This window comes from Paramisgurnus dabryanus, chromosome 4 (genome assembly GCF_030506205.2).
Source record: "Paramisgurnus dabryanus chromosome 4, PD_genome_1.1, whole genome shotgun sequence".
Taxonomy (NCBI): Eukaryota; Metazoa; Chordata; class Actinopteri; order Cypriniformes; family Cobitidae; genus Paramisgurnus; species Paramisgurnus dabryanus.
In genome coordinates, this window is record NC_133340.1 from 43,912,659 (window position 1) to 43,935,763 (window position 23,105).

General features: G+C 38.7%; 1 protein-coding gene across 3 annotated transcripts in view; it reads left to right on the forward strand.

Annotated features, from left to right (window-relative positions):
• The first annotated feature begins 256 nt into the window (after positions 1–256).
• The window catches only part of fam184b (family with sequence similarity 184 member B), a 43,859-nt gene continuing 21,010 nt past the window's right edge, over positions 257–23,105 (forward strand). Inside the window, exons 1-7 of one of the 3 annotated variants that reach the window (XM_065254718.2) lie at positions 257–713; positions 7,991–8,167; positions 8,251–8,892; positions 16,229–16,364; positions 18,536–18,687; positions 19,652–19,924; positions 20,631–20,726. In XM_065254718.2, coding sequence (XP_065110790.1) covers positions 564–713; positions 7,991–8,167; positions 8,251–8,892; positions 16,229–16,364; positions 18,536–18,687; positions 19,652–19,924; positions 20,631–20,726 — 1,626 coding nt within the window. In that variant the 5' untranslated portion in view covers positions 257–563. The remainder of the gene's footprint in view (positions 714–7,990; positions 8,168–8,250; positions 8,893–16,228; positions 16,365–18,535; positions 18,688–19,651; positions 19,925–20,630; positions 20,727–23,105) is intronic. The other 2 variants (XM_065254717.2, XM_065254716.2) reach the window with 2 other exon arrangements.

Genomic DNA, 23,105 nt, shown 5'->3' on the forward strand with positions numbered 1-23,105 from the left:
AACTTAGAAAAATGCTTATTTATTGCTGTATCTTACATCTTTTTTTATTGCAAAAAAATAAAAATAAAACATTTCACACTTAAAAATATTAATAAAATAAATATTTACGTCATTAAATGCCAACAAGGAAAGTGAGTAATTAAGTTAGCATAAGAAAGAGAATGGTGAATGGAAATTTTGCGCGTGCGTGTGTTTGTGCGTAGTATGGGATTGTTGGTGTACATGGGAGGGGTTATGATTACACTGCAGTACCCGTGACTCGTAATATAAGACTGTAGTCACGCCCCGGGTGAAAGACAGGTGTCCGGGTCGGGGACACATGCCGTCACTGTCCTGTCCCGCGCCGCGTGCTGCCCTGTCCGTGTCCCTGATGGCATTAGCGCGTGAGCTGCGCGCTTACCGGGGGAAGCGTCGCGGTGCAGCGGGAGAGCGTTGGACGATCGCTTTAGCAAGCACAATGCTTTCGGCTGTAATAAGGACTCTGCCTTCAGGATCACGTAGAGGCGAGCAGGGTGTTGCGCAGTCGGGTTTGTGATTGATCAGCGTGATCTAACGGAGTTATTATGGCTTCCAGCGCTGGGAAGATGACCCAGCCCACCGGTAGCGGCGCGTGTAACGGGACCGCTGGTGCTGATCCTTCCAACGTGGAGCAGGAATTGTATGATTATAAGATGCACACAAAAATGTGCAAGAAAATAGCGCAGCTGACGAAGGTAAGCGCGCAATTAATATACTCATTTAACAAGAGTCATTGAACTATTCAGGTTACCGAGCCTGTCTCCAGGATAACCGCATGTGTGCCGCAGTGATGTATGTATGTGCCTATACTGATGATCCAGTTCGTGTCCTTTAAATGTATGCGTGTTTGCTTTATATGTCTACATGTATATACAGCACTACAATGGAGTGTAGTCTTATCAATTATTTGCACTTCTTATTTGCACTTACTTCTCCTTATTTGGAGAGGAATGCAACAGGATTTAATGTTTTTAGCATCACATTACTCTTTACATTACAGGTGATGCAGAACCAGACAGAAAGCTATCCAAGTCACGACAAAAATGTTTTTTTTTTTTTGTAAACTTGATTATTGTGCTTATTACGTTTATATATAGTAAAACCTCATTATAGGTATATAGACAACTGAAGTTTACACAATATAGCTCATTGGAAGAATAACAAGAGGCTTAGATGTGTTCTGTAAGCAAAAATACACTTCACTAGTACAGTAATTACGTTTCATACCGTTTCTTAAATAGTTTTGTGTGTATTGGTTTTTACTATACATTTTGCTGAAAAGCATGCAATGAATGTGTGTCAATGACTCCATATACTGTGGGAATATACCCCACTATTTGGGCATATTGTCAATAAAGGTCAAGGTTCAATAAAATATACACTCACCTAAAAGATTATTAGGAACACCTGTTCAATTTCTCATTAATGGAATTATCTAATCAACCAATCACATGGCAGTTGCTTCAATGCATTTAGGGGTGTGGTCCTGGTCAAGACAATCTCCTGAACTCCAAACTGAATGTCAGAATGGGAAAGAAAGGGGATTTAAACAGTTTTGAGCGTGGCATGGTTGTTGATGCCAGACGGGCCGCTCTGAGTATTTCACAATCTGCTCAGTTACTGGGATTTTCACGCACAACCATTTCTAAGGTTTACAAAGAATGGTGAGAAAAGGGAAAAACATCCAGTATGTGGCAGTCCTGTGGGTGAAAATGCCTTGTTGATGCTAGAGGTCAGAGGAGAATGGGCCGACTGATTCAAGCTGATAAAAGAGCAACTTTAACTGAAATAACCACTCATTACAACCGAGGTATGCAGCAAAGCATTTGTGAAGCCACAACATGTACAACCTTGAGGCGGACGGGCTGCAACAGCAGAAGACCCCACCGTGTACCACTCATCTCCACTACAAATAGGAAAAAGAGGCTACAATTTGGACGAGCTCACCAAAATTGGACAGTTGACGACTGGAAAAATGTTGCCTGGGCTGATGAGTCTCGATTTCTGTTGAGACGTTCAGATGGTAGAGTCAGAATTTGGCGTAAACAGAATGAGAACATGGATCCATCATGCCTTGTTACCACTGTGCAGGCTGGTGGTGGTGGTGTAATGGTGTGGCGGATGTTTTCTTGGCACACTTTAGGCCCCTTAGTGCCAATTGGGCATTGTTTAAATGCCACAGCCTACCTGAGCATTGTTTCTGACCATGTCCATCCCTTTATGACCACCATGTACCCATCTGATGGCTACTTCAAGCAGGATAATGCACCATGTCACAAAGCTGGAATCATTTCAAATTGCTTTCTTGAACATGACAACTGTACTAAAATGCCCCCAACAGTCACCAGATCTCAACCCAATAGAGCATCTTTGGGATGTGGTGGAACGGGAGCTTCATGCCCTCCATCAACTGCAAGATGCTATCCTATCAATATGGGCTAACATTTCTAAAGAATGCTTTCAGCACCTTCTTGAATCAATGCCACGTAGAATTAAGGCAGTTCTGAAGGCGAAAGAGGGTCAAACACAGTATTAGTATGGTGTTCCTAATAATCCTTTAGGTGAGTGTATATTTTTATATATTTTACTAGGATATGATTGTAGGACTGACTCCGCATTACCTTGTCATTTAGTTTTTTAGATTTGTGCCTACAGAAATTGAGTATGAAAATAATGAAAAATTCTGTAAAACGTGTGACAACACCTTGCCTTTAAATTTGCAGATTTCCATCTAAATCTTATCTTAAAAAGTAGAAATTCCATGTATTTTCTTTATTAATATATATATAATTTGAGATGTCATTTAATTTTTTTTGTTAAACATATGTTAAACAGTTCCTTGTGTCCCAGTTGTAAAAATGTCATGAGCTGATTGACTATACAGATAAAATTATAAAAAAAATCACAAAAGCTTGTAAAGTTACTGTCATGACATAAACACACATCACATATGATAAAATTAAATCTTTATCTCCAAAACAACAACTTTCTCACTGAAGCAGACAGTACTTACATCTTAATTCTGGACCTTTGGAGTCTAATTTGAAATGATGCATGTTTTGTTTGGCTGCAACCCGGTGATGCATTATGAAATCAATAACCATAAACTTTTTGACACTATGAAAAATTATTAGCCTTTTGGCTCACAATGAGCATAGGCTCACTTGAAAACTGAGGTTAGAGGCTGTTATACACACACGCACGCACACACACACACACACAGTTGCTTGTGTATAAGTAGAGAGATGGAAAGTGAGAGTGTGTATCAGGTTTTATTAGCATGGACATTAGTCAGAGTAGACACAATATTTAATTAGACACAAATCCAGGCTACATTATAAAACCTCATGAACGCTTACAGACTATATGTCTGTCGTTTAGACCTGCTTACTTTCTGATCAAATGAAATATGGCGTCCGTCCTGAATCTGACTGAGGTCAAGCTGAAATATTGAAATGTCAGCAGTGCCAACAAAATAGGCCAGGGCTCGAAATTGTAGCCCACCACTCCATGTGTGTTTATGTACATCTGTGTATCCGACAGTTTGCTTGTTGGTAGGAATATTGCAGCTGCTTTGTGAAATCCCGTTATCATCATGTAAACATACTCCATACGCATTATTTTTAGCTGTAAGTGAGTGGATGTATGAGTCATAACCTGTCTGCAGGCAGTTTAATACATTGTTTAATACTAATGCTGTGCAACAAATACTATTTTTTTATATAGATTTTTATCTACTTGAGTTATTACTAGCCCCTTTTACATATACAGGTCTTTCTGAAAGGTTATTTTTAATTCAGTGGTCGTGTGAAAAACTGGGGTAATGGGTTTCATGGGAGAGGTCCGAAAACTCACAGGTGTGTACCTCGAATAAATGGTCATACTGTGTGAGAAGGCAGCTGGAAATGCAATTTTAACTTTTAACTGGTTCTACCATGGTTAGTCAGGGAATAAATGAGGAGATGGTGCATCATTTAGTCCATCTATACTTTAAGTGAACAAAATAAAAACAATTATTCAAGAGTAACCAAATAGATGACTTGAAGAAGATGAACAGCTTCACATATTAACATAAAGATAATGATGTTAATATGTGTAATAAGTAAGGAATAATTGACGACGGGCCATTGAATTATAAGAAAATAATGCACACCTAAGGTGCAATGCAGCACGACGCAAAGCAGAGTGCCGTTACACCGCGGGTGTGCATTATTTTCAAATAATTTAGAGGACCGGATTCCTCTTATACCACGGTTACCACAAATATTTTTAAAGAGTAACTAAACCCTAAACCAACTTTTTTTAGTTAATGATCTGTAAGAATGATGCTTTATTAGTACTGTTCATTGATTTTAGTAATTTTTTTGACATTTGGATATAAAGTGTTTCAATACTACAATATATGGGGTAAAAACGTCTGATTGCTGCCCTCTTCAGGTTGAACGGTGGCTACTGCAGTTGAATTTTCCCATTGGATGTTGGGTCCAAAAAATGACTCGTGACGTAAGCAGGTTCAAGCTCACCAACAGACCTGTGGTATTATAATAAATAAGGCAGCTAATTCGTACAAATTTTTACAGTTCTGTAGTTATTTTACAAGGTGGCTACTTTGTATGAATTGTACGATGCAATGTAGATTATTAGAAAAAACTGTAATAAAGCCCTGCCCCTAAATCCAACATCACTGGGGCGAATGCTGATTGTACAAAATATGAGATTGTCCAAATTTATACAAATGATCCACCTCGGTAAATAGATAGAAATTGCCTTGAGATTATGTTGAACAGTCAGTTGTATGCTTTGTGCACTCCAAATTATGCTCACTGTCCCCCTATATAAAGCAAGCAGACATTTCTGTGTTACAGATATGTAACTTCACTTACCCATTTAAGCCTGGGATACACTGCAGGATTTTTGCAGTCCAATAAGATCATTACCTAGGGGTGCAGCAAACTTGTCACTTTTCTGCAAAATTCTGTGAAGATTAATAGCGTGTACAGTTCATGCGTGTACTACGGCGTTTGGTCAGTAGGAAGTGTCAGGATCCTGTCAGAATCATGTCTTGAATTATATCTAGTCTTTGTGATCCTGGCAGTACCATGTTTTATGTGGGAGATGCGTGGTTTTAGTATGGGTTTATTCTGACCCCGCATTTCCCGGGTCTCGTCACTTTTTTCCCGATCCCTTACTTGTAATGATTTCCAGGTGTATGTAATTTATTTTGTCCCTATTTAAAGTCCTTGTGCTTAATGTTCTTTGCTTGTGCATTTGTCTTTCTTATTGTGAGTAGTGTGTCCTGAAAGTGTCCTGTTTAGTTTATTGTTATTTAGTGGAGTTTGTTTGTAAGTCATTCTAGTTTAGTCAGTGTTTTGTTATCTTGTATTTGTGATGTTTTGCCCCCTTGTGGGTTTATTTTTTTCTGTTTTTGTCTCTTTAAATTAAAGTCATCAGTGTTTTTTGTATACATCCGTCTGGGTTCTTGTCTTGCCACCCCTGACAGGAAGTCCTTATCAATCTAAAATCATTACGAATAGGAGTCGTTTATAACGTGCATTTAACCGATGAGTTTTTGAAAATGGGGGATGTTGGGGGTCTGCGACAGGGTCTTATATTATTATATGTCTTATATTTACCTCTTATTTACGTATCACATGATTCACGTCGCAGAAACATGCAATAGCAATGGGAACACGCATGATTAAGGTTATGAAGTCACACGCAGTATATTCGCGCTGCAGCATTCATGTCTTTCATAACATTACATAAAGCAAAAAATTGCATTGTGCCTTTCAAAAAGTGTTTTCTTTGCCTATATCTGAAAACTTCTTAAGAACAACTTTCTCCAACTCAGTTTTGACTTTGTACATTTTTTCAGAGATAATGCATGAAATCGACGAGAGATGGTGTGCTCTGCGTTTTCCTGAGTTTTTTTTTTTTAAAGATGAAAGGATTTTGTTTATTAGTAGTTATTGGTATTTGGGCTGTGAACATTCATTTTTATATGATTTGGGCTAGTTTGGATTGTTTATTTGGGCTGGTTGACCCGCGAATATAGCAACCCTGGCTGTGCGCTTTCACAAACGCTTGGTTGTAAATAAACACACTATTAGTAAATAAATACTAGTTGTAGCACCAAACACACTGTGCGTTGATCATGCTGAATTTCTGTCACTAGCCTCTTTCACACAGTAATACTGGTAAATTACCATGAATTTACCAGAATGAATTTACCAGTAAATACAAAAATGTGCTGTTCACACACGCAGTGACATTCCGTCTTTTTACCAGTAAGACATCATTCACACATCAGTATCAAAATACCGGTAAATTCGTTGAGAAAGCGGAAGTACCTGTGGCGCGCGGCGAGCTCAGTGTTGTATTTGTAAACAATCCACGTCGTTCATATCCACGGTCCGTATTTTGTTGTTTTCACGTCTGTGGTAAACTCTGACAGTCGCGAAGTTGCTCATGACCAAACAACATTGCATGAGGCGACGTCAAACCGATGGCGTTTTAAACAACAGTACTTTTTGCACAATAGGCTTCACATAGGGCGTGCTAAGGACGTCGGCAATTCGACAAGTAGGTGGTAAGATGTTTTAAACAACTTTGGTGAAGAAATGTGGACGTAAACTTCAGGTGTGCTCGACTTTCAAGCACCGCATGTGTGGAAACGTCCGTAAACAATCTGGGCGTAAACGCGTCATCTGTTTTAAATCATTATGATTGGCCCGAAGCTGTCAGCGCGGTCTGACGTCGTCCGTTCTAAATGCCGGTAATCCTATATTTTTCGTTCACACATAGCGCTTACCGGTAAATTACTGGTAATCTTACAACCTGTCTTACTGTTAAATTGGGAGCACTGATTTACCGGAAAGGTTCTGTTCACACATGATCTGTTAACTGCAATTTACCAGTAAATTACCAGTAAAGACTGTATGTGTGAAAGGGACTACTGTCGAAAAACTATCATAGGTTATCTTTGGTCGCAAGACCGAGAAAACAGACTTCTTTGAACCTTTCTCACTGTACGACATAGGACCATCGATTAAGAGCCGTGATTGCAGAAATTTGTTTTACAATGTTAATCTTTCATCTTGGACTGCCAAAAATCATGCAGTGTATCCCGGGCTTTATTCTGTGATAGTTCTATAGTTTATGGACTGAGAGAGAAAATAGACAGAGGGCAAAAGTTAAAAGAGGTAGACAGGGACAGACAGAGAGATAGAGGGCGGATAGCTTACAGAAGACTGGGGGGGCAGGCCAATAGAGAGAGAGAGATTGGGTGAGTAAAAAGAGAGTGAGAGTGAGTTTCCGCTGTCCATCATATGGAATGTCCAGCTCCGCCGTGGCGGCGATTAATGGCAGACAGTCAGGCGTCATGGTAACACACGAGCCGCTGGAGGGATGAGTGAGACGTTGGGAATCTGATGACACCCCAGGCATGGGGACTTACGGGTAGGACAAGTTGATAGAGCGCCATAGTGACACGTAATATTAGGACTCATATGCCCGCACGCACAGTCATATGCTCAGACACACATATACTTATGACCTGTAAAAAAATACACAACATAATGAAACACATGCAAACAGCTGCACACAACCAGTCGCAAGCCTTCACAGATTGTTGATGCGTACAAAACAATCAAATTCAGGCATCCACAGCGTGCACATGCACACATACATGAACTTCAAATACTTCATGAGTTTTGATGTTTTGTTTTTCTGTAGACTTTTTCCTAATTATTTGTTTCATAATATTTTCTCGCAACATATTTCAAAATATTAAGAATTTTCTATTTTATTTGTAAAAAAAATAATGCCTGTTGCTAGGAGAAAAGCCTTGCATGCTTTCTGCCAATGACCTAGAGCTAACATTAACCCAATGGATTACTTGCTTTCAATAAGACATTATGACTGTGAATGTAAAAATGTAATCCACAGTGGCATGTGCTTGTTTTATGTACAGGTCATATATTCTTTAAACACTAAGAATGAGGAGCAAGAAGCAACCCTGCAATCGCTACGACGTGTTGCCACGGAGACGCAGGGCACCCTTCAACCAACCACTAGCCAGGAGGAGGAGGAGGAGTCGGCATGTATTCTGAGGACACGCCTTTTAGAGCTCCAGGCCACTGTAGAGGAGGTAAAAACATGATTACACACACATAAACACAAATAAAATGACATCATATTGCTTCATTAGCTAAAAGTTTGTGTCTTTTTCAGGTGGAAGAACGTGGACAGAGAGTTGAATTAGAGTATGCAGAGCGCATAGCCGTGTTAACCCAAGAGACAGCAGATCTCCGCAGAGACTACCAGAGCCTTCAGACCGAGAGAGACAACCAGCACCTATTACTGCAAGAAACACAGGATGAAAACAGACGGCTAGAGAACGAGTGCCAGGAGCTACGCAGAGCCAGAGATGAAGAAAGAAGGAGAGAGGAAGAGGAGAAAACCTATAGAGTGGAAGAAGAGAGAAGGAGAGAGGAAGAGGAGAGGAACAGAGAGACAAAAATCGAGGAAAAGTATGAAGAGAGGTTGCAAGCATGTACAGAGGAGTTACAAGCTCTGAAAGACGAGAAGGAGAAATTGGAAAAGGAGTGGAAGAGAGAGGTCGAGGAATGGAAGAAGAGAATGAGGAAGGTGGAAGAGGAGAGGAAGGAAGAGCAGGAGGCAGCTAAGAGGACAGTACAACAGAGTCTCAATGAGCACATCAGTCAGTGGCAGCAGAGAGAGCAAGAGAACCGCAAGTCCCAGAATGCAACGCTTCAGCAGAGACTCAGAAAAGCAGAGGCAGAGTTGGAGGTTCAAGAACAGAGGCTGAATGAGAGCAACAGACATTGCAGCAAGCTTCAGGAGCGAGCAGAGGTACACATGTGCACACTAAGCATTATGCAACACACAGTTTGGTTATTTTGCTATCTGTAGTGTTGAACATTTTGTTTACAGTACTGTTAAACTGATTGAAATTCGTCCTAAAGAAATAGTTCATCTAAACCTAAAATACGTGCAACACAAAAAGATTATTTTAAAGATGTAAAAAAACTGTCAAGCCGATAAATAGACAAAATAATTGCATCAAGCACAATAAGCACAATGATAGCTTTATTTGAGAACAGTCCCAAATTTTTTAAATCTAAGTTTGGGAGGAGCATGGTCATGTAATTTTATCAATCAGCACAAAGAGGTCTCTATGTATAAATAGACGTTATATATGTAGAAGCCTCATGATGTGCTGGAACATAATCCATATTGGTTGGGTCTTCTCATTATACGCAACAATGCCCAAATTTTGTGCAGCTTATGGTTGCAATAACGGGCGCAGTATTGATACCAGATCGCATGAGATTACCTTTCACAAGTAAGATTGAACAATAATTTTGGTTATTTTACCATCGTGTCATCGTAACTAATGTTATGTGTAACCAAACCATGTAAAAATCCGGGGAGTTGTGATTATTGTAGTTGGGGATACAACTTCCTCAGTAGAAATAAATGCAGGGGGGGCGCATTGGGGACCCATCCAAGATGGCGGCCGCACTGATACATCAGCTCCAATAGGTAGCGGCAGTCTATAGCCGCCTTTCCACTGCACACGACATAATGACACGATTGTCGGACTTCGCCTCCTAGTGGCAGTCGAAATGAAGTTTCAGTTTAATCGTAACATGGAAGAGAAGCTTATTCCAGCGCAAGAGCCTTCATTCCCATATTTACCATAGTGGAATAAATAAATGAACGCAAATGAATGAAACAATAAACAGCTATGTATATATGACAAAGACCAAAGAACATATGAAGAGTTTCGATGCAAAACAAGATTTTTTTTTTTCATAAATCTTGTTTTTTTGGTTGTGCATTCCAATTCATATCAGTTCAACTGCAGTTGGTTTGTTTTGATTTAAACCTTCATTACTTAAAAAATACAGCTAAGTAGCACCATAAAAAATAATAATAACATGATAACATAATAGTAAACATGTTTTGACAAAAATTTTAAAAACTGAGTTATCTCGTTTTGCAACAAAACTCTTCATATGGAGACAAGATTAAAATAACGTATACATATTAAATTAATAATGTATTACTTATCAGTAATCAATACTTTTTTTAAGGATTCAGATGTTACCGATAAAGTTAAACAAAAAGGATTAATACTTTTCACCTCACACACAGTTTTTTATTGGAATAAAATGAAATACATCACTTCCAGTCGGCACATCACATGCGGTGTAGTCGCACAAGTTCACATTTTTTAATGGATCCAACACTCAAAATGGATCGAAAATTACGCATCCGCAGATGGTTGGCACCTCACGCAGCCCCTTTGTGACTTTGACATAGAAAATAAATGACTTCTGGTTCAAAGGCCGTTGTTTGTGGTGTGCAGTGTAAATGTAGCTTATGAGGCGTCTACGTATATAATGTCTATGTATAGCTGTCTCTCACCTCTGCCCCATGACAGTTTTTGCAGCATCCCTTCTCCACCCCATTGGCTTACTCTCAGCTGGTATGTCTATCCCTGTTAAGAAGGGGGGAGGTACTCTGGGTTAAGGCTATTTCAAGCTCAGAGCCCTCCCTTGGACAACACGCTAAATATGCTTTATTGTTTATGTTAATGCAAACTCATGAAGTCAATATTTAATGAAAATTGTCCCTTCTGGAATAGCTCTAAAATTAAAAACTGCTGTCCATATGCTTACATCAGTCACCATCATTTGCAATTAGGAACTATCAAAACTGATGCAATATCTTATCTGATGTCATAGAAGGAAAGATGTTAGTAAATAAAGTACTGAAGGTGAAGTCCCTACTGAAAAATCCAGCATAAGGTGGTGAGCTGGTTTTAGCTGGTATTGCTGGTGTTGCAAGCTGGTCTAGCCGTGTTTTGGACACTTTTTAAGCTGGTCTAGCTGTGTTTTGGTCACTTTTAAGCTGGTCTAGCTGGACTTAGCTGGTCTGGCTGGAAAACCAGCTGACCAACCAGCTGGATGGGAGGACAAGCTTAGACCAGTTACTGACACCTTAAACCAGCTAAGACCAGCTACCAGCTTATGCTGGTCTTTGCTGGAGTTTTCAGTAGGATTAGCATGCAAAATGGCCCTATTACCTCAAATATCACAGATATGGTGTCCTGAAATACCATCCCCTATATTCTGCAGACAAAAATGTGGCAACATGGTGAAGTGAGATTCCACTATTATCCAATCAAAATGCTTTGGGGTGTTTTCTGCAAGTTCACAGGGCAGCCCATATATGGAAAGCACGAAGCAGTTTGTCATTTAAGAGCTTTTGCAAAGTTTTAGACGTAGACATGAAGGCGAGGCGAATAGTATGTCCAAATTCATAGTAATTGAAAAACAGAAGGGGAAAAGTACACAGATGACCTACTGCTTCTGGCAAGATTTTGAAGTGTGCATTCGATGGACTTTTTACTATTCTGTGAGGCCCCAGGAGAAGAGTCACCCAATGAAGAAGAAGGAACGTTGTCATATTCAAAAATGTGATTGAAAGTGGTTACGCGGCTCTAATCAAATGTTGGCGGTATACATAAGGAAAACCGTTGTTATTAGTGAGTAAATTGCGCTTGTTTAACACCATAACACCAAATTGATGGCTTTCTTGTTGTTATGCAACGTATGTAGCGTCATGTATTATCATGGTGGATGTTGTATGTCCAAATTTCATTCATACTACCCATATTCATACTTTATAGAATGGTCAATGAGTGGATATTTCATCTTATTCAGTACACACTGTTACAGTATGTGATTTCGGATGCAGGAAGAGTCACTTCATTAACTGCTGAATCGTATGTCAACATTGCTGCCATATTGGGGAAGACAAGAGTGCCCTGTAAACTGCATAATTTGATTAATAGATTATTAGATAGTTTCTAAAGTAGCCCTAAACAGATAAACTGATTGACCAATTGACAAATAAAGATGATAGGCTGATGCAGTCCTGCTCATTTTCTAATGATCTCGGTCTTTAAGATCCTCTGTTTATGTGCATGTTATAGAGGGCTGGATTTTGGGGGAATGGGGCGGGGCTTATTTAGTGGATAAGTCTGATAAAAATTCTACAATGGCTACCTCTTCCTCACATATTCCTCACATATGTAGAGGACTTAAAATATATGGCAGTTGTCCTGACTACTATTATAATGCTTTTTATGGTGTTTTTATCCTTTTTAAGAGCTTGACAGGTATATAGCCATTATGAACTATAAAAAACAACAGGATATGGGTTTATAACCATGTCAGTAAATATGTTCGGTAAACTGTTCTCTTTTTAAAGCTAATATGCATTTTTCTAGTTATTCATAGCTCTTAAATATTTAATTGGCCAGAAATTGCTTTTTGTGACTGTGATCCCTGTAAAATCATTTTTTATTCATTTATTATTCAGCAATACCTGAATAAGTCATTAAAATTCTTTGATCAAAACGTCTAGAAACCTTCTATAGAGAATCTGGCTTAGATTGGACACATACACATAAATGTCCAAAAAAATAATAATAATCATCAGATACAATATTTGTGACATGTGCTGTCTAAATAAGTTGGAATGTGCACAATCTACTTTTGAGCTACAGGCAAAAGTTTAAAATATATTGATTTTTGTCGAATTTGAGGTTTTTGTGAAGTATGTACATTAAGCCCTTGTCTAGCAACCCCACTGCTCAAAATTTTACTTAAACATCTAAAATTATCTTTATTTTTATGTTTTCTGAGTTTTGTACATTCCTAAGTCTAATACAAAGAATGTGTGTCCATTGGAAGCAAATCACTTGCGCGCCTGACATTTTGGTTTTAAAACATGCAGAAATGAGAAAATAAAATGCAGAACTTGTTTGATATTAAGAGAGTCATTAAAGTGCACCTATTTCATTGCTAAAAAAAATTTATTTCGTGTATTTGGTACAAAAATGGTGTTTGCGTGGTTTAAAAAACACATTATTTTCCACGTACTGTACATTTTTGTAGCTCCAGATTTCACTCTCTTCCTGAAACGCACGGATTTGAAAAGCTCTGTGTCCCTGATTGGCCAGCTAATCTGTACGTTGTGATTGGCCTGAATACCTCTGACGTCAGCCGGAAATGTGACGCTCCTTAACATGTTTGAAAGATTTGGTCACAATGCAATGCTAACAGGAGTTAACTTACAGGCTGTGAGTCCGAAGCGGGAGGAATTATGATAATGTCGGTCTTGTCTACATCACAAATCCTAGAAAGTAAACCGTTGCCTACAATCTGTGTGTTTGTTGTACTCCAAGTAAAGAAATTTACATCGGAGACGATAATTCGCGTCATCGTTTATTTGATGTACCTTTTGCATATCGTCAACATGTACTAATACACACTTACTGTGAATTCACACCAGCCGCGGAAGAGGCGGCAAGCGCGGATGATTTGCATGTTAAGTCAATGCAAACACGCAATTAGGCATCCTGCGGCGCGGTACACGCGGTAGCGTTCCGCACGAATTGAGCGTTGCCGCGGGAAACGCGCGAGTTCAGAAATCTGAACTTTGGCGGAATTCCGTGCCGTGTTAACCAATCAGGAGCTTGCTGTAGTAGTGACGTGATTACAGGAAGCGAGCGAAGTGGTGTAGTCTCCGTGGAGTCGCAGAAGCCCCTCCCATGACGCGGATTTCCGCGTGAATTTCTCGAATGACTAGAATTTCAGCCGCGGATTTCACGCGAGAATGAAGCGAGTGAACTCAAATGTTCAAGCGTCCAACTACGCGCAAATAGCGCTTTTTTGCCGCCTCTTCCGCGGCTGGTGTGAACCCACAGTTACACATCAAAGGAAATGTAAAAACGTGAATCGGACAATAGGTGCTCTTTAATAGAGATAAAGTGCGGGACCTGCTTGATGTTAAAAGAGTTATTAAGAGTGATAAGACACGAAAACGATCTTACTCGTGCAGACTGACTTCAAAATTTATTCCAACCAATCATACATCATTTTGAGCTTTTTAATGAAGAATGAAGCGGTAACTAATTTTTGAAAATGTGCTCATTGCGGCTCAATTAGCCAGGATGGGTCACATTTGAATAATACTACAAGTACACAATATTATCACACACACATGAAATCACTCATGTCATGTGAGAACAAACAGTAACTCAGAGAACTACAGTGCTGTAAAGTGGCGGAGAAAGCAAGATGACATAAATCGAGCCGAATGGTCATGTGTTACTGACCTTTCAGCAGGGCGAGCGTCTCAATGTAAGGACTGGTAATTAATCCTGTGACTGACACTTCCGATTCTAATTGAGACAGAGATTAAAGGGATCACACAAACACCCACAATTACTGTCACTCAAACACACAAACAGCTGCGCAGAAAACAGATGGCAGATCCGACTACAACAGTCTACCTACAAGAGATCTGTATTCAACTCTAATTCTGTTACCTGCATCAACGTCTGCACAGAACCAACAGAATAAGACTTAATCATTACATGTCCTTTGTAAATGCACGCCACGCAAGCAAGTTGTTACACTTGGCACCAACAGCTCAGCTGTCTCTGATGCATCGCCACAGCTAATGCGCATTAGACCTGCTAGAAATGCAAGACAGAGTGGAGATGAGTAACACTTTCTGCTTTGGCTTGACATACTTCACAAAAAATTAACAGAGCCACCTCATATCTGCTAACTTTGAACAGCTGCCTTGAAGTCGTAGGCTCAAAGTGTGCATGAGACAGCCAAAATTAAATGATTAATGTCAACCTGGGCTTCATGAGCCTTAGATCATTGCTGCTGTACGGTGAATCAATTAGAAAATCCTACTGAATCCTCTAGAAAATTGTGAGTGGTGCTAGCTTGTGCAAAGCCCTCACTGTCTGTGTGAGGTGTTGTGGGTGGATTTCAGGTCGTTGCTACAGTGTTCTGAATCGATTTTATTACATTGCATTCAAATGTCTCCAGTTGTTAAAATATGCAACCCTGGACCAAAAGATTTTATGAAATTGAGATTTGCGATTGCTTTGCATTGATGTATGGATAGGACAATACTTACAGATGCAACTTTTTGAAAATCTGGAATCTGAGGGTGCAAAAAAAAAAACAAATATTGAGAAAATACCCTTTAAAGTTGTCCAAATTAAGTCCTTAGCAACTACATTCATTTACAAAAAAAAGTTTTAATATATTTACAGTACAAAATATCTTCATAAACAATTATCTTTATATAATATCATAATTTTTGGCGTAAAATATATCTATAATTTTGATCCATATTGTATTGTGGACTATTGCTACAAATATACTCGTGCAACGTCCAGGGTCACATAGGCTGGATTTACACTGCAAATCTTTACACTGCCCAATTCTGATTTGTTGCCTGTATCCTTTATATTTTTTTGATAACCCATTTACATCATCTTTCAAAAGCAGCATTTACACTAAACATTTACATGACATTTACACTAAACACTTGGCAAAACAATTTAAGGTAGATACTGACCTGGACAAGCATAAACCACTGAGGAAGTAAAACATTGAGATATGCAATGGACACAGAGAAACGATAATTCAATATTTACATACAAGATTATAATGCTTTTTTTCTGTAACAACATTAACTTAAGCGTTACCTCACTAAGCGGAGCCTTCGTCCTCTGTTGCGCTGCTAAGAAGAGTCATGTGATCACGGGTGGTGTCCACCTGAGGTGACGTTATTGACCAACGTCACTTTATCAATGACGTACGACACTGCAGACGCGAGTGCATGTGTCCAATTTAAATCCAATTTATTTCCACATATGAATGAGGCCTGCAACTAATCTGAGAATATCAGAATCTATGCGCTCTTTTCCTGCTTACAAGTTTGTGGGTCATATCCGATCTGTGCCACATGAGAGAGAAAAATTGGAATTGAGTCAATGTGAATGTGGCCGTAATGTCTTCTAAAGCCAAATGATACAATGATCGCAAGATGAAATATGGCGGCAGGTGCATAAAGTTGAATCTCATTGGTTCTTGCATGTCTCATGACTGTCTTTATGTGTTTTAAAAAGAGATAGGAAGGTGAAAAAATATGAGATAATTTTCATTTTCTAGTGACTTATTCATTTTATACAGTAGTTCTTTTTTGTAATCGCCACAAATGATAAAAAAAAAACCAGAAGTCTTTTATTAGGTATGTTGATGCAACATTAGTTCATCTCTCTTTGTTTGATTTGCTGCAGGATCTGGAGGAGCAGTTAGAAGATGGGCGTCGCCGGGTGACCGAGGCTGAGGGCGTGGCAAAGAAAGCAGAGGAGGAGTTAGCTGTTGCCAAAGAACGATTGCTACTGCAAGAGAATGAACTCCAAAGCAAGTCAGGTACACACACAGGACAAATTATTACAACATTTTGCCACTTTAATACTAGCAATGTCAAATTTAAAACATCATCAAATTTATTACATGATATGTTGAATAAATGAATCATGTTTTGCTCACATTTCCCGGCGCACAGTAACATTATCACTCCTGACTACTCCCTCTCTCGCTTAAAGGAGACAGAGAATGAAAAAACATTTTTACCTTGTCTTTGTTGAATAATGGTAGTCTACCCGCATTCACGAACATACAAAAAGTTCTAGACATGCTAAACATCTCAGTCTCATAGAAATTCCTCTTTTAGAAATGTCAGCCAGAAAACGACCCAATCTGAAAAACTGATGCTTATGACATCACAGGCATCTAACTGCCCCTCCACTTTGAAATAATTGGATACATTTTTTGAGTGGCAGCAAAGTCAGCCAATCAGTAATGAGATTGCAAGTTAACCCAGTAGGGGGAGCCAAATAGGTGCAAAACCACTTGTTTAAAATCCCCCACCCTAATTGAGCTATCTGAGAGAGCTTTTTAGGAAGCTTTTAAGGCATTACAGACCCAAACAAAAAAAAATTTGTCTACATGTCACATCACAGAACAAGGATAAATACCCCGTTCAATCATTCTATGTCACCTTTAAACTTTCGTCAGTATTACTGCACTCAACGTCGAAATGCTGAAAACGACGTGCTCTTCAGCCATACAATATAGTTCTCATTTTTTATTCGCTTAAAAAATCGCCACGTTTAATTTTGTGCCAATATACTTACTTTTCTAACTATTCACGTAATAAAAAAGTGTTTGGTGGCTTCTAAATTCATCCCTGTTTGGATCCTAAGGAATGAATGGGACTAGGCTAAATGCTAACACATTTACGACACGCTGTACAAAGATTAAGTGCACGCATTGAATAAAGATACGTATGTACTAATTTGTCTAAGTTGAGGTAAGAACATAGTAAAATATTGGAAAACGGTGGTGTTTTCCTTTGTGATTAATCGCTTGTTGCATTCCTGTAAGTAATTTTAGATAAAAAAAATTAAAATACATAAATGTTAAAGAGCCCCTATTTTCTGTTTCATGATTTTATATTTCTTTTGGTGTGTAACTGTGTGTTAGTACATGCTAACAATCTGCAAAGTTACAAATCCCAAAGTCTACGATAATGAGTTGCAGCTCATTAGATCGAACTATGACTATGCCAAAAACGTTAGGTCAACAGAATCTATACTGCCGTACTCAGCCAAAAATGATCAGCATAATTTGAACCCTCTATAGAGTCTAAAAATAATATAATGGGCTAAAAATGCTACAGAGATCCAACTTCAAGGTTTAGACCGAGTTCACTAGTTTTTGCACTAGGTCTCACTCAATCTTTTTTCATTAAGACAATGTCTTTGTGCAGTCCTCAAAAATAGTCAGCTCTGCTTTGAGTTAACACTTCTGAGATGGATTAAAGTGCAGTCAGGAGACAAAGTGATCTAGAATAAAATGAGTTTATTGATAGCAGAGAGTTAATCTTAGTTGCATTTCAATACTAAGTCTGACTTCATGAAGTGAAATATAACACGGATGTATGTTTGTACTCTATAGTCTAAATTTTAGTCACCTCTCAAATAAAACACACACACACAGGTTTCCATGTTTTGTTGGGACATTCCATAGATGTAATGGTTTTTATACTGAACAAACTGTATATTCTGTTCCCTTCCCCTAACCCCAACCATCACAGAAAACTTTCTTCTACCTTAGATTTTCAGTAAACATCATTCTGTTTAATTTATAAGCTCGTTTCCTCATGGGGACCTTAAAATGTCCCCACAAGGTCAAAAATTTGTAACCCATACACACACACCCCACAAATCAGTGTTTTTTCCTTTGGAATCTAACCCATGTTCTTGGTGTTGCGAGCAGGATGCTGTACGTTCCTGTAATTATCAAACATCTTTAATATATATTGAAGGTTTCAGTAGTCAATAAGCCAACATTTCTATGTCAGCAATTATTGTTCACAGTAAGTTTGATGCAATTGTTGCTATTTACATCTCTGAAATGATTGTTTTTGTCATATGACAGTTGTGATTAGCAGCTTTATTTCACTGATTCTTCTGTCTCCTCTGATCTTATCATTCTTATGCTTGTGTGCTTGTCTGCTTGTTTGTGATTTTCTGCAGAGGAGTTAATGAGTCAGAGTTCCTCTCAGGTGAGGGTCTCTGCAGAGGTGGACGAACTAAGGGCTCAACTCAGTCGTCTCAACATTCGAAACAAAGAGCTGGAGCTTCAAAACAGTGGCCGTTCTAATGACCACGCCCGCATGCTCAAACAGGCAAGCCACCCCCACACGTTCAAATGCATCACTTACGCTGCATCTGAAATCGCATAGTCTGTGACAGTATGTACTGAATTATGTGAGATACTTACCCATTGACCCTTAAAACAGTAGGTATGTAGTATGAATACCCACCCATTGAAAAACACCACCGTTTTTCAATATTTTGCTATGTTCTTACCTCAGCTTAGACAAATTAATACATCCCTATCTTTTTTTCAATGCGTGCGCTTAATCTTTGTACAACACTTCGTGAATATTGATGGTAGATTTACATTTATTTATTCAGCAGACGCTTTTATTCAAAGCGACTTGCAAATGAGAGAGCATTTAACATAATAGGATTATAATTTGAAGGGAACAATAAATAACCATCTTTTTGTTCCATATCGGAATGGCTCTAGACACACACACACACACACACACACACACACACACACACACACACACACACACACACACACACACACACACACACACACACACACACACACACACACACACACACACACACACACACACACAAGTAATAAATTGCTGTGCTCCTATTTGTATCATCATTAGGTGGCCATCATTTTAAATGTATGTGACGGAACCTTCAGAGCTTAAGGGCTTTGCAAAGGCAACTAATCAAAGACAAAAACCAAATAATTTTGTCCTAGGATGTAATAAATCATTTGCAATCCGTGAAATCTGGCACAGGCATAAATCGCACAGTTTTTACTCAGCTTTAAATCCAGCCTCTGCTGTTTACTACAGCTAATCTGATATATGAGCACAAACAATCCCATGGTGAAATACTGTGGCGTGCCTGGCTAAATGGGATATGATCCTTTGAAAGCCTTTATATGTGCATCAACCAATCTTAAAACATCTCTGCTGACACCTGCAACTATGTGTTTCTATCCTGAAATTGCATCATTTAAGGTGTTATATCATGAAAAATGTGTTTGTGTTTTAGCATGCTGATGCTCTGTCCTCTATGCGTCTGGAGCTGCAGCGTGCTCATACTGAAGAGATCAGACGCCTTCAGCAGGAGGTGGAGAAAGAACGTCAGAATGACAGACAAGAGCTGGAAGAGGAGAAGAAACAGGTGCAGCAAAAGATGGACGAAGAGAAAATAAGGTTGAAAGAGCAGCTTCGGAAAGCCCTGGAAGAAGTCATCCGCAAACATGCCAGTGAACTACGGCATGCTCACGCAATGCTGGATGCAGAGAAGAAGAAGACAGAGCAGGTACAACAGCACGCTCCAAAAAGTGTCGACGTACCAACTTCCATTGATAGTTCCCCTTAAAAAAAAAATCCAACTCTACTAATTTACTTCTAATTACATTTTTATGATATGAGATTTAAAAATATCTTTATATTTGAAAAAAATTTTTTGACCCATAAAATGTATTGTTGGCTATTGCTACAAATATATCCGTGCAACGTATGACCTAGAAGCAAGGAGCAGCCTGTTTTAGTCCAGAAAGAAAAGTGGAAATGGTCGCATACAATTAAATTACGATTGGTTGCTACACAAACTGAAAGCAGTCCAAGATTGCAAGATTACTACAAGTGACTACAATTTTATGAAGACTAAAGAAAAAACGTGTTACAAGTTCCCCCATTAAACAAAGACACTAGAAGAAAACTTATTTTTAGATTTTTTTCTCACCCCGTTGGCAGATATTTTTGCTTGTTTAAAGCACAAATTCACTTAAATTGAAATTTGTTTGTCTAAACTAGACTTATTTTCGAAGGTCATTTTGCTCATCAAGAAAAATCATCTTAATTTAAGAATTTTAAGATAATTCTACTGAAAACAAGACAAAAATACTAAGTAAGAAAGTCATTTTTTGCAGTGTAGAACATCAGACAGATGCAATAGAGAGAGAGATCATCTTCAGATATCACTGACCATATAACATTAACAATATGTTGGCTTTATAATGCAGGCTGAGGAGCAGATGAAAGCCAGTCAAGAAGAGAGACAGAGTTTAGAGACAGAGAGAGCAGAGCTACACCAACAACTACAACTGTCCAACACAGAGGTAAGATCACACACAATATATACTACACAGGAAAATACTTTTTACAATTTTGTGATTAAAGCCGAAAGTATACTAGGGACGTCCACATATGCGCGCCGTCCGCATGATGTCATTTTCGTCATCAAGAGGGACCGTCTGCGTGCAGCCCAAAATTTGAGACCGCGCGTACAGTCCGCGTACAACAGCGCATGCGCGTGAAAATATTTAGACAGGGCACTCCACTATAAACAATTATACAATGGAAATAGACAGCATTTGCACACACACTATCGTTTTTCTTCTTTAACTTTTACTTCTTCCAATAACAGAAAGCTCTATAGCATGTTTGTTTGATTCCTGTTCTTTGTTGTGTTGTTGTTTGTTCTAAACTGTGTTTGCAATGGTTGATCAGTTACTTTTCTTCACCTATCCTAATGTTTTAATGTACTGTAAATTTCGCCAAATCAGTGCTGCCCTGACAGCCTGTTAGACTAATAATTTGAATAAGAAATCATTTGTATTTCATATAGTGTCGAACGCGACCATTCGCGTGTAGCTGTGGGGAGTATTCTGTTGTTCTGTTGTGAACCGCGTGCACAAGGCTGAAGTCCCTTGACTGCAGTGATGCGGCTGACGTACGACGCTGCTTACGTGTTATCTGGTGCGCCCCTGCTTTTTTTGCACCCGTTTTAGGTCTGAGGGAGACGTACGCTCAAATTTTGAAAAAAAAATCTTTGCAAACATGTCTGACGATAACACGTCAGCAGCTTCGTACGTCAGCAGCGTACTGTGCATGCACATTCGCAACAGACGCAGGAGAGAAGACAATGCTGAATAAAGTTATAATTTTTTTACTTTTGGACCATAATGTATTTTCGATGCCTCAACAAATTTAACTGACCAACTAATGTCACATGGACTACTTTGATGATGTTTTTATTACCTTTCTGGACATGGACAGTATACCGTACAGGGTTTCCCGCAGAAAATTTGTTAGTCAAGGTGGTAGGGTTGGATGGGTGGGCGGGGCCAAGGGCGTGCAATCAAAGGGGCGTGGCGTATGCGTCATGATGAAAATTAAAATATTTTAATAAAATAAATAAATAAAATATTTATTTTTAAAACACTCAAATAAAACTTAATTTTGAAGAAACTATGACAAAAAATGAACACATACTAGATTATTAATGAATTTTAATGTTTTTAACAGATACCTCTAATGGGAATAGCGTTATGAAGTAAAACTAAAGGGTTAATAAACACAAACTAAAGCAGATGTTGTAGATCATCTCGCGGACGATGATAGATTGCGCAAAAATGGTAACAACTGATTATTTCCCACTATTAATAATTACATTATCTTAAAGGAGTGTAACTGTAGCAAATAATGCACATGAATAAAGTGAGCAAGAGCGCTCAACAATTATATCTAATCAACAGGCACGTGAAACCTTAGCAGGTTGCTCAAACAACAAAATCACCAGCTAACTTACTTTACAATTAGAAGAACTATAGACTAATACAATAACAGGCTTGAATAACCCCAAAACATAAGTTCACTTACAGTTCTGACGGACACGTGTTTTATCAACTGGCTATCCTCCAAACATGACGGAGCAAGTCTTATCTCATTTCAGCCGTGTGGTGTGCGTGCACGCTCGCGGTGTGAAGCACGTCCGCGCTATTCTCCGAGATGTTTTATCAACTGGCTAGTTATCCTCCAGACAGTGACGGTCCGGACCACGTCTTTCTCATTTCGGCCGTGTGGTGTGCGTCCCTGCATGCGGTGTGATGAGCATACGCGCTATTCTCCGACATGAACTTGATGGCCTTTTGTGCAGCGATTTTTAATTTTTTTTTGGACAAGTTGTTAAGGCGGTAGAGTTTCCAAGCTTAGGCGGGCCGCCTTAATTGAAATATGCTACGGGAAACCCTGCCGTACATAGATTTTCAATGAAAGGTCAGAAAGCTCTCGGACTAAATATAAAACATCTTAAACTGTGTTTCCAAAGATGAACGGAGGTCTCACAGGTTTGGAACCACATAAGGATGAGTCATTAATGACATTATTTTCATTTTTGGGTGAACTAACCCTTTAACAATAAATGGCACAAACGTCTTTTTTTACTTTTACCTAATACAATTAAAAAGCTAAAGATGCTAAATCTTCAAAAACCTCAGAAGTTCAAACTAAATATTAGCTGTTAATTATATTTTCAGGTCAGTTCTATTAGTTCAAAGCCAAGTTGAAGTCAATGAATACTGGAATTCAATAGACTTAATAAAAATAATAATACAAAACTGCTCCACAACAGGATTGAAATTTTTGCTAAAATTTTACTTAATAGCGAATTCTTGCAGTTTAGGAGTAACAAATATTGGTTTACAGGTTTTGAAAAA